The sequence below is a fragment of the Podarcis pityusensis genome (assembly GCF_964106645.2).
Source record: "Podarcis pityusensis genome assembly, chromosome: 9".
In the NCBI taxonomy this organism is placed as follows: Eukaryota; Metazoa; Chordata; class Lepidosauria; order Squamata; family Lacertidae; genus Podarcis; species Podarcis pityusensis.
This window is the reverse complement of record NC_138034.1, coordinates 20,563,215-20,575,372: the sequence shown is the minus strand read 5'-3', so window position 1 is coordinate 20,575,372 and position 12,158 is coordinate 20,563,215. Positions and strand designations below refer to the sequence as shown.

Sequence of the window (12,158 nt, the reverse complement as noted above, 5' to 3'; positions counted from 1 at the left end):
ATTGTATCTGTTGCTCAATCTCTCCATTGGTTTTTATAGTGTCTTTCCTACATTCACAGTTGCACAGATAGCACACAGCGAGAGTAGGATAAGTTTGTGTCAATTGGGACATACATCACAGCATTGCACTTGCTTCTATCTAGAGATGAAGGTGGGACTCAGGAGGAGAAAATGTGTATTAAAAACTCCATTATGTTTGTTAAAAATAAGTTTAAATATTAAGGGTACAATCCAACAAAAGTCAGTTGCAGATAAGCCTCACTGCATATAACTTTTGTTAGATAGTGCCTTGAGGCATTAGTGTGTGATGTCTGTAAATATCCTAAGACAGAGGAACGACTGTAGGGAACACAATTGGCTTTTTTTGCAGCTGCAAGACATATTCAGAAAGAAAAATGAAAAGAAAGAAAGAAGAGGAGATGAAGAGAAACGTGCTATGTTGGTAAGTATTGATGAAAGAAACCTGTGGACTTTCTGGTTTTCTTCACATGATTATTGGAGCTCTATTATCTCAGATACTGCACAGAGAATGTTAAGTTTACAGTAATAATCAGAAGTACATATTTTCTATTATGATGAACATATAGCTTCATTCTCTGAAACTTTAACTGAAAGTGAGACATTTAGAGAGAGGTGGGAGTACTGGTATCCCAATCAAAGAAATGTAAAGTCATTCATAAGAATGGGCAGAACCACTGGGTTCCACTCTGCTAGCTGTGGCAGTGATCAGAATTATTTTAATTCCATTCCACCCCAACTTTTGAATGTTTAATGAAAATCGTTCAGGCTTGCTACACTCAGATCCAGCAAGGGGAAGAGGAAAAAAAAACCAGTCTTTGGATCAGAGACTGCTGGGTGCAGAGGATTCTGATCTAGCAAGTCTTACTGTTCCTACTTTCTCTGCATCTGAGGACACATCTCCTAGGATGTGGGTGGCACTCTGCATCCCTTGACCAAAACCTTCAGATTAGTGAGGGAAAGGTAAAAACACACACCACATCACTAGGTCAGAGTCATTCACATGGGAGGGGAGGGATCTTGCACAGCCCAGGGGCTGTGGTAGACCTTCCTATCTCATAAGCCCACCCCTGAAAAGGCCTACACCAGATTGTGATTACTACTGCCCTGTTTGGAGAAGGCAATTGAGGACGTTGTAGTACAACAATTACAAGTACCCTTTGAATGAGACAGATTGCCTTAACCCATTCCAATCCATTTGCAGAGCCAGTTGTGGGACTTAATCAACCTTGATTGCCCTGATGGATGACTTTTATTGACAGAAGGAAAGGAGGAGGTCAACCCTGTAATCATTACTTGATATCACAGGGGATTTGATACAATTAACCATAGTATCCTCGTGAACTGACTTTGTGAGGTGGGCATTGTGAACACTGTTTTACGGTGGTTCTGGGCCAATCTCCAAGGTCAGTTTCAGAGAATAGCATTGAGAATATATTTTAGACACCTGTCAGTTGTGCTTGTCCACAATGATATTCAACATCTATATGGAGCCATTAGGAGATTGGGGGCAAGGTTTCAACAGTATACTGATGATACCCAGCTGTATATCTCTGTAACATCTGTATCAGGAGAGGCTGTTCAAGCCCTAGGCCTGGGGGTGGGCTGATGGTGGACCAACTGACCCTGAATCCTGGCAAAGCGTAGGTGCTGTGGCAAGCAGCTCTTGAGTCTGGGTAATTGGTCAGTTTCCTGCTTTGAATGGGGCCCTGCTTTCCCTGAAGGAGCAGGTTCATAGTCTGGGGGTGCTCCTGGATCCATCTTTGTCACTAGAGGCCCAGGTGACCCCAGTAGCTAGGAGTGCCTTTTTCCAGCTTCAGCTGCTAAGACAGCTACAGCTGTTTCTGGACCAGGATTGCCTGACAGCTGTTGTTTATATGCTATAGGGATGTGGGTGGCGCTGTGGTCTAAACCACTGAGTCTCTTGGGCTTGCCGATCGGAAGGTCAGCGGTTCAAATCCACGTGACGGGGTGAGCTCCCGTTGCTCTGTCCCAGTCATGCTGGCCACATGACCCAGAAAGCTGTACAAAGGTGTGCTGGTAACCTGTAGATTGGACCTCTACAATGCACTTTATGTGGCCTGTCCTTGAGGTGCAAAATGTGGCTAGTGCAAAATGTGGCTGCTCAGCTGCTCCTGGGGCAGGCTATCACCTGCTCCTGAAATAATTGTACAGATTGGCAATTAGCGATGGAGCTGTTTTCAAGGTGCTGGTACCTTGAAAAGCTCTATACAGCTTGTGACCAGGATACTTAAAATATCATCTCATCCCTTACACACCCAACTGATCACTGTACCCTGCAGAAAAGGACAGCCTGCAGATACCATCTTATCAGGAGGTCCATTCCACATCATGTCAGAAGCAGGCCTTTAGTGTAGCGGTACCCATCTTTGGAACTCCGTTCCATTACATTTCAGACAAGTGCCACTGTTGTTTTCTTTTCGGCACCTGTTGAAGACTTTTAACAAGTAGAGTTTTTTTAAATCCCCATCAGTCTGTGAATTTATTTGAAATTGTTATTATATATGTAATTGTTTTGTATATGGTTTTCATTTTATTGTGAAATTGCTTCAAGATACTTCATAGGCAGCAATTCATAAGGGGGGGGGATAAGGTGCTTGAAGAGGAGGCAAAAATGATGTCTTCCCTTGTTCTGGTTTGTTATTTCTAGAGCAGCTGCAGAACCAGCCAAAAAGTGGTTCCTACAGAAAACTGGGCTTACTACAGCAATGCTTCTGCCCTGTTGGAATCCTGGTTTCTGTTGGAATTCTGTTGTGGGTGGAACTCTTTTCAGTCGTTCATTTTTGATAATCCTATTGCTGTGGTGACAATAGTTTGTTTTGATGACCTGCTTTTTAAAAATCTTAAGAACATTTTAATTTTAAAAATACTGTTGAACTTGTTTAATTTTAAACAAAGACTTATCTTTAAGTAAAACCGTATTTCATAACAAGTACAATGGAAGTTGTTATGCCCTAACCTACTGTTATCTTTTCTTTTTATCCTGGCTTCATTTTGAAATGCAACTCTTCATTTCACTCTTCTTTACTATATCAGCATCTCCAGCTTTATGGATACCACAGTTCTACTAATGCTGTATGTACTCTAAATGTATTATACTTCTGAAGTATTAAATCTATGTGAAAGCAGCATTCACTACAAGAAATGATGCACAGCGTTAAATTAAAACCAAAATGTTCAGAGTTGATAAGAAACTGTTTTAAGGTTGCCTGGGGGGAAGCCTTAGGTAAGAGGAGAGGATGCAGCTGTGACTTATTACCAGCACCCTCACCAAGAGGACTCCAGTTTTACTCTATAGCTGATTTGGAAGGAGGATCAATGAAGGGGTTGGTGGAGGAAGCTGGTAGAAGGTGTAACAGTTATTTGTTATTTCACTGCTGCAGAACTTTTAGAGGGGTGGGCAGGATCTTTCATTTGTAAGCTGAGTCAGTTTTATACTGAAGAAATACTTGGCCATTTTTTTTAATATAGCATATAGGCAAAGTAGAAGCACGAGGGATCACTGCCTCAATAGGTTCTTCATTTTTCAAATCCCCGGTAGATCAGACTCTCTGACTGTTCACCAAATGCAAGCTTTAATCCTCACACTAGATAATAGATTTTCCCGTTTTTGTTGAGCTCACCATACCATTTAGGGTAGATGAGGTTATTTTGATAGGATTTTAGTACTAGGGGCAGGAGTCAACTAATGGAAGCCCTGTGCAAGGGCTTCTGCAACAGGGATTTTCCCTTTCCTCCCTTTTACATTCCCTGAAATTGGTTCTGGAGGGGTTGGGAGCCCTTTAGCAGCAGCATGCAGGGAAAAAGGAGGAACCGTTCTGCCTGACAAGTTTGATTAAGTTACAAGAAAAAATACAGGAACTTGCTTCTGTCCTCCCCCCGCCCCCCTTTTCTTTCATATTGTGAGTTACTTCTCTGGTGCATGGCCTGGTGTATGTATTTCGCATGCACTGCATGTGCCTCATGACTGGCTGAACTGAAAATGTCACAGCTGATGACTTTAGTATAATCTTTTATGGAGATGAAGCATGTATAATGTAAAAATACTAACATCCTTGGTATTGAATACAGCAGATAACATCAAGTATCAAGCTAGTTAGCTAGTATTTTTACAGTATATTCACACATGCACACACATACATTTCCTCTCACAGAATTATTCCTGGATTGGGCTTTTCAAGCAAATACATTTTAGGAATGGTACCCCAGAATTGGATACCGTTTTCCTTGTTTCACTGTTCAGACAATATAATATATTTGCCTGAGAATCCCATGATAAGGATTATGGCAATGAGTATTTGTCTCGCAATTACCTCCATTGGTCCATGAGTTCTAGGCACTGGCCTGAGAAGTTTTTCTTTTGTCCAGTCACTTACTCAGCCCCAAGTTGAAATGGAAAGATACTGTACTACCATTTTGTTGTGAAGCCTTCCTTGACTCTGCTAAACAGATTTTATTTGAAAAAAGTGCATTGATCACAACTATAGGTCACAACTATAGAACTATTTATGTCATGGATAAGACTTATTGTGAAGGTTCTCATCTGTAGAATTTTAGGTTTAACATGTAAATGATGCAAAATTAAATATGTGCATGCTTATGAAGCAATCCACATACCATTGAAGCTAATGAGAAAGGTAATTGCATGTACTATATAAATTAAGATTGGCAATCACAGCTACATGAAAATATATATTAATTTTGTTTCTAATGTATTGATACAGACTTCAAAACTCTTTTCTCTACTGCTGGAATTAGCCATGAAGTTAAATGCAGTGTAACTTGGTAAAGCTAAAGCTAAAGAATACTATTTTAAAAAAACAAAAACAAAAATTCTTGTGACACTTTAAAGGCTAACAGATTTATTCACAAAAGTTCCCAAAGTTTTTAACCATAATAAATTTGTTACTCTCTAAAGTGCCACAACAATCTTGGTTGTTTTTGCTGCAATAGACTAACATGGCTGCTCCTCTAGAAACCTTTTCCCCCCTAGTCTTTCTTCACACTTGTTTATTTCCTGAAATCTAAGTTTAAAAATTATTAATATCTAGGTTTAGCTGCCAGCACATGGCTGCATAGATGTATGTCCAGGGTCCTGTCACTCCTGGGTTCACAAGATTCTCCACTTTTGAGATTCATTCAATATCTTCTCCTCACCCCTTAAAAGAAGAATCTTGGTTCCGCCACCTCTGCTGCAGCACCTGAAAGATTTGGAAGAGAAGAAGAGAGCTCAAGATATTTTTGTGGAAAATGCTTACACCTTCATTTGCCACTTTGGCATTACCCAAAAGTTGTATGAGTGCAGTGACAAATGGTTTTTCCTGCCTCAGTATATGAATGATGCCTCTGAGGATTGAGTCAGCATTAAGAGCACTTCCCCTTGTACCCAACTCTATGATATCAGTCAACGTGGAAGGAATGAGACTTTAGAGGATCTGATATTCGCCCCCACATATTAAATGCATTGACAGCCTGCTACATGCATCTGCTTATCCCTTGAACCAAAGGCCATCAGGGAACTGCTCATCATCCTTTTGTAGTTGAGGGACACATAACCCCCTTCCTCTGTAGTCAACATAACTCTTCCTCAGGACACCCTCCGTCAGGAATAGCACAACTGCTACTATCTGCCAAGGACGTTCATTATTAGGTGTGGGATGGATGCAACAATTTGGACGTGGCTTCCCAACCATTTCTGCATTCTGCTGCTTACATATATACTACACTACAGGGTGATTCATAATAAAGTATACAGTTTCAATGCACTATAAAAAAAAGAATGTAATATATCTTATGTTACCTGTAACAGAATTGTAGGGGAATGTTTCAAGTTTTTTTTTTTTTATATAAACTGTCACAGATGTTCTATGTGTGCACCCTTTGTCACATGACACACATCGAACTGGTAATCCGTTGCTGCCCAAACGCGACTCACCCTACATTTTGATTTTCCCAGGCTTCGTTGAATGGCGGTGCAAACACTATCAACGACTTCTTCCGATATACACAGTCATCCAGGACTTCTAAGTTTGCACAAACAGACCGTAGTTTCAAAAAAAAATATGCCAATCATAGATACATTTTCTGCTTGGAGGTTTTTTTCTGAATCTCAGAAAATGCCATCGCACAACAGTTACAGATTCTGTTTTGCTCAAATCAAGAACACAAAAAGGCCTTCTCCACTGTACACACAGCCATTTTGCCTGACTAGTCACATGACACGTGCGTTATCGCCTATGTCACTTCCCTCAGTAGCAGAACACAAACTTTATGAGTACATCTACCTCACGGTTCACAGTTGTGGTCCGTGTTGTCACCTGTTACTGTCTTACAGCATCTAGAAACTCTATACTTCATTATGAATCACCCTGTATATTTAATGTAAATGGTCTTAGGTACAAACATCAGCAGCATAATCACAAGTCACCTTGAACCGCTTCACTGTTTCTACTTCTGAATTTTGCTATGGAATCTGACAGAACCACTACAAGAAAACAGAATATTACGCTAAATAGATTGTATGACCAAGCAGCTCTTGGGTTCTGGTGAGCCCCTACTTCCCAAGAGAGGATAGCTTTTACTGGCAAGTTCAGATTGCACCACTGTAATGTGTCCTGTAGTTCCATTCCATCAGTCTCGCTGATGTCACAGGAACCTGTTGCCCATTGAGCAACCATAGGCACCAGGAAATCAGGCTTAAGTAGATGTCAACACCTGGTGCTGTGTGCTTCTAAGAGCTGCCTCCATGGACTCGCAGGACAGTCTCCAGTGAGACCTATCTTCACCGTCACCTGAGCAATCCTACTCAAGACAGGAAATCCCAGAAAAAGGTGTATTTTACAGTAATGTCATCCATCAGTATCTCCCACTGACAGCTGTCTCCATGGAGGTGATACACACCTGCTGTTGAAGTAACCCAGCTAAAGTGAGGGATTTCCCACCTTGAAATATTCGTATTGCAGCAGCTGCTGAGAACTATCTCCATGGAGACAGCTCTCAAAGGGACCCAACAGCAAACACAGAGACATGCAAGGAATGTGAGTACAGGCAAAGTGTAGGATGGAAAATCTTCCCTTCTGCCCTGATCCTTCTGCCTACTGTGAATTATTTCACTTCCTTGTTTATAGTATGTGTTTCTCACCTTTCTAGATATGCTACCCCATCTTGTCACTATAACATTTAAGGATGCTGCATTTATGGGTATAAGACACATCCATTCACATCAGGGGAAGACTGAGGTGTGATTTATAGTGTTTTCAAATGACAGCTATGATGGCCCTTGGGGGGGGGAAAAAAGATACCAAATCTTTAATGGCGTGGTTTCCTACTGCATGTCCTCTGCATTTTGAACCATAGGAAAGGAGGAAGAAAGAGATGCTGTAGTACAGCACAATGGCCAATACCCTCACCTTAATATAACGAGAAACATTTTTTAGAAACCAACCAAACCACAAGCACAAAATCGTTTTGTATAGAGAAAGACCCCTTCATTAACTACTTAAAGATGATCAGGACTGGCAGCTGTGATAGCAGCAAACATGGACTCCCACCCACCCACCCCACACACCTCTTGTTGTTATCTCATGAAGGATCTATGAGCTGAGTACTGGACTTGTCTTGGAAATACCTGGTTTTTTGTTTCAGTTCTCTGTCTACCACACTCCATCCTCTTCAGCCTCTCAAAACATAACTGTGTCCAGGATTTCAGCACAAATCTTCATGCAATATTGCTGGCAAGTTTGGAGTCCCAGCACTACTTTTCTAAAGTACACGTGTTTGGAATTTTAGTTCAAATTGATGGTACTTATTTCTGACTATACTTATGGATCAGAATGTCAGCTGAATAATTTTGGTACTTTTCAGAAGGATGACATAGTATACAAACATGCACGTTGTAAGCTTCACTCTGTGTCATCTGACATGTCACTACAGAAAACCCAACATGAGAACATTATTTCTTCACATATAATTAAAGATAGCTTTCTTGCCTGAAGAAAAATATCTAAAGTAGCTAGAAATATTTATATAATATATAGAGAGGGTGTTCTTTTTATCTTTTCATATATGTTGGCTACTGATCAAAACTCCGAGCATAATCCAGCCAAATTAAATGTCACTAAATTCTTCTGATTTCAGTAGGAGATAGTTAAGCGTGTGCTTAAGTATTTCCCATTGAAATAAATAGAACTTAAAATTCTTAATTGGGTGGGATCTTCCCCATACTTCTTTTTAATCTAGTAAGAGTAATACTTCACAAACTTGCTCCAATTAAGAGAGAGTTCATAGGCTCCAATTAGGAAAGAGTTCAGTGAGACAAATTAGTCGTGACTGAAATCCCATTTACTTCAATGGAGAACCATGACTAACTTTTTAAATAGAATGGGAAAAAAGTCTAAGATTCTAGTGGCACATGAAGAAGAAAACTTATCACATGAGAATCATTCTTTTTTAAAATGTGTACAAAACTATGTTTAGGTCCCATGTGCAAAGCTATATCGTAATATTTTTTAAAGGTGGCAATATCAACCTAATAAGATTACATCATCATGAATAAGAAAGTGATTATCAGGGACTTTGCTGCTTTGAAAAGGGCAATGTATTATGTGTTATACAGCATTTTTATTTGTGTAGAAAAAATGGAGAAGGTGATCACATAGAGCTTTCTCTTTTTGAAGATTAGTTAGCAAAGATGTAAAAGTGTATAAGCTGCTCTTGGTTTTTATTACTTTATTACCCCTTCCCACCAAACCTATGCATCTTGAAAATTTTGCAGGTGCTAAAAACAGAAGGAGAGGACCTGGTTCCAAGAAGCTATTGGGATACTCTGAGACGTAGCACAAGCCAGGCACTCTTTTCGGACCTTGCAGAGGTATAACAAAACCTCTGTATGGTCCATGAGCTGTTCTTCAGTTTTCGTTTTCTTTTTCATATTCCATTTTATTGTGTATATTGTAAATATTTTAAACTTTTTAATTACCCCTCCTCCTTGCGTTGTTTTTATTTTTCCCCATGGTTTTTGTTTGGTATTTACATTTGTTATATTTGTTGCATAAGAAAAATATGCATTTGACACATACTTTAAACTGCCATATTTCTTGTTTACTAACAGTGAAATAATTGGTTTTATTTCATTCTTGGAATATTGGATATCTTTTTATTTTATTGTATTATATTGTATTTTGAAAAGATACTTCACAGTTATAAGTATGCCTATCTTAAGAACTAGTCTTTTACATTTGAAAGGTAAAGATAGGTTCAGTGCTTTCCATTTAATGGACCATCTGATGATAAACATTTATGTTTCATAAAAGCATAAGTGGGCAACCTTTCTCTATTGAAGGGTACATTCCCTTGGGGTAAATCTGTCAGAGACACATGCTGGTTGTATATGGAGCCAGAAACAAAAGTGTTATAAATTAGCTAACTTAGAATGCTGCTCCTTACATAGCAAAAGTGGGATGAAATTATAAAAACCCAGGAAAAATACAGAGGAAACCAACTGGAAGCAGAAAACACTGTAAGGATGGAATGGGACAGCATCATAAAAAATTGAGGGACAACATAAAATGCAACTGGGAGCTGCTTGTTGCCTACCTGTGGATTAAAGGAACAGCTCTGCCTGGTAACAACCATTGTACATTGGAATAGCTTCCATTTATGATTATTTGGGCACAGCTAATTTTAGTAGACATGAAGTTGGGATTAGGCATGGGCAATTGTTCATACTGTTGCATGAGGGGTTGTGCCTGCCAAGATTCCATTTTCTACATTATCTATTGAAGGCACAGAATCCCCACTGCAAGTTGAAAATTCATCTGACATTAGCTCTGTGTCTTACTTGCTGATGGGTTTAAGCCCCGTTTGGTGCATCAACAGACCTCCCAGCTAGACGAAAGGCAATTTTCATATTTATGTGAGACTGACAAGGAAGACATTTGAGGAAGAGGAGACATTTAGACTTCTTTCAATGAAAGGAATGAATGCATTAATAAACACTGACTTGAGGCTATGGGAATTGAAGAGGGAAAGCATTTTATTTGGGAAGTCAGAATTAAAGGGTTTCATTCAGTATGTGCATAGATCCTGATAGAGTACTGCTGCCTAGAATAAAGAATTTTCTGGTCTTTGTATATCCACCCTAGGATATAGTTCATACACAACAAATTATTCTCCATGTTAAGCCCTTTTATAACCATTTTTTCTTTCTCATCCACTAATTCGTATAATTATTTTCATGTAGATATAGGTGGTTTACTTGTAGAGTATTGAGTATAATGATGAATATATAAAATTCATAGAAATTGTAATTGTTTTACCATGTAAGCAATTCCCTTGGTCACCTGGGATGACCTAGAGAATACAAGTCCTGGGGTGCATCTGTCATGTGCTTGTAAATTGAATTTGCACCATTTCAGGATCAACTGTACTCAGAGGGTTTGGAAGCTATTGATATAATGGTCACCTGTCAGTGTCATTTGTATGAATCAAGTGTAGCCTTGCTGCAAGGTCTTTGGGAGCCAATTATTTGAGCTGGTACTGTAGGTCAAGCTTGCATTTTCAGAAGGGCAGTATTTTGATAAATAAGCAATAAAAAATAGATGCAACAGTTAATAATGCTGTCCAGATATAGAAAAGAAAATACACAATCCTTCATACTGCTTAAATATATCTGGTTTGTGTACCATATGAATCTGAAAGTCGGCTAGTCAGGTCTCATATTGAGGACCTGCTACTCCTATTAGATTACAATTTCAGAAGCTGTAGGTTTAAAATATCTCAATGTGTGAATATATATTCTTAACTATAGAACAGTTTCTTATAATTCCACTCTTCCTCTGTTCACACTTGAGGTTTTTCCTCATAGGAAGTAGAATTGTTGACATTTTTTGCATGGACAGATTTTTGCAGAGAAATGACATCACTGTCAAACAAACAAAACAAACAAAAAAGCACAGGCTCCTGAGGTAGGCCTGCCTTATTATTTTCTCCAACAAAATATTCCCTTCACTTTTTTGACATTAACAAAGCTATGGATGAGAAATACGTCTGCAATGATGGTTGCCTTTCCATCATCATAATCATTTTTAAAAGGTGCCAACTTATTTTCACTATATTATTTCACTATTCTGATTAATTTCACCCCGGTCCCTGGTTTTATTTAACACGTTTGATCATAACATGTCACTTTTTAAGTTTGGTAGGCTAAAATGTAATGTAAAATATTGTGTGGGGAAGTATGACCTGACTAACGTTACTAACTGATCTTGCAAATAGTTTTAATATGTATTTGATGCATGGATGCATTTAATCTTGAAGCAATCTTTTTAAAACAAAGTGCATTGATAAAATTCTGTGGATTTTATTTTTGTTACTAAAGCTTTTGCAACACTAAGCAATTAATATACTCAATATGTTTTTCAGCGTGCAGATGACATCACTGGTTTACTATCCGATACTACACTGCTGGTACACTTTTTTGGTAAGAAAGGAAAGGCTGAGCTTAACTTTGAAGATTTTTATAGGTGAGCCTTACTTTTAATACTTTTCATATGTACAAATCCTTTTGTATATGTCATATTAGAAATCATACATGCCAATAATATTGTCTGTATCCTTAAATATTTTTAGAAGGTAGTTTCTGTTTTTTTAAAAAAAACTTTGGAGTCTATGGCTTCCATAGCCTAGAACCTGAGAAGAGCCACCATCTTATCCAGCATCTTATTTTCAAAGTGACTAACCAGATGCCTATAGGGAGCACTTGTGATTCCCAGCAACTAAAAACAACTTTTTGTTACCTTTAGTTTTCTGCATAGTATTCTGGAGTACTTAGAAATACATTAGTACCCCATTTAGAAGATCAAAATATGAAAATACTATGTGTCTTATTTTCTGTAGTGAATATGAATCAGTTCTGCAGCCACTGGTAAATCCTGATTTTGGGGTTTATATCTATTTTGTATTTTTTGGTCTGAATGATCCAGTAGTTCCATTGCATTAGAGCCTTTGTTTATGCACTGAATTCCATGTTGAGAATTATCTTTACTGGATCTCTATAGAGCTTTGCAATTGATCACAAAGTTTATACATAGATGACAGGTGAGAAGCCACCTTCACAGATA

General features: G+C 38.6%; 2 protein-coding genes across 5 annotated transcripts in view; both read left to right on the top strand.

Moving 5' to 3' along the window:
• Window positions 1-12,158, top strand: part of ZDHHC2 (zDHHC palmitoyltransferase 2) — a 70,761-nt gene that overhangs the window by 14,903 nt on the left and 43,700 nt on the right. The gene's annotated exons all lie outside the window — the stretch shown is intronic.
• Window positions 1-12,158, top strand: part of MICU3 (mitochondrial calcium uptake family member 3) — a 43,183-nt gene that overhangs the window by 21,890 nt on the left and 9,135 nt on the right. For 3 of the 4 annotated variants that reach the window (XM_081020059.1, XM_081020057.1, XM_081020060.1), the window contains exons 7-10: window positions 371-442; window positions 3,076-3,114; window positions 8,813-8,908; window positions 11,461-11,561. In XM_081020059.1, the coding sequence (XP_080876185.1) occupies window positions 371-442; window positions 3,076-3,114; window positions 8,813-8,908; window positions 11,461-11,561 (308 nt within the window). The remainder of the gene's footprint in view (window positions 1-370; window positions 443-3,075; window positions 3,115-8,812; window positions 8,909-11,460; window positions 11,562-12,158) is intronic. The other variant, XM_081020058.1, reaches the window with a different exon arrangement.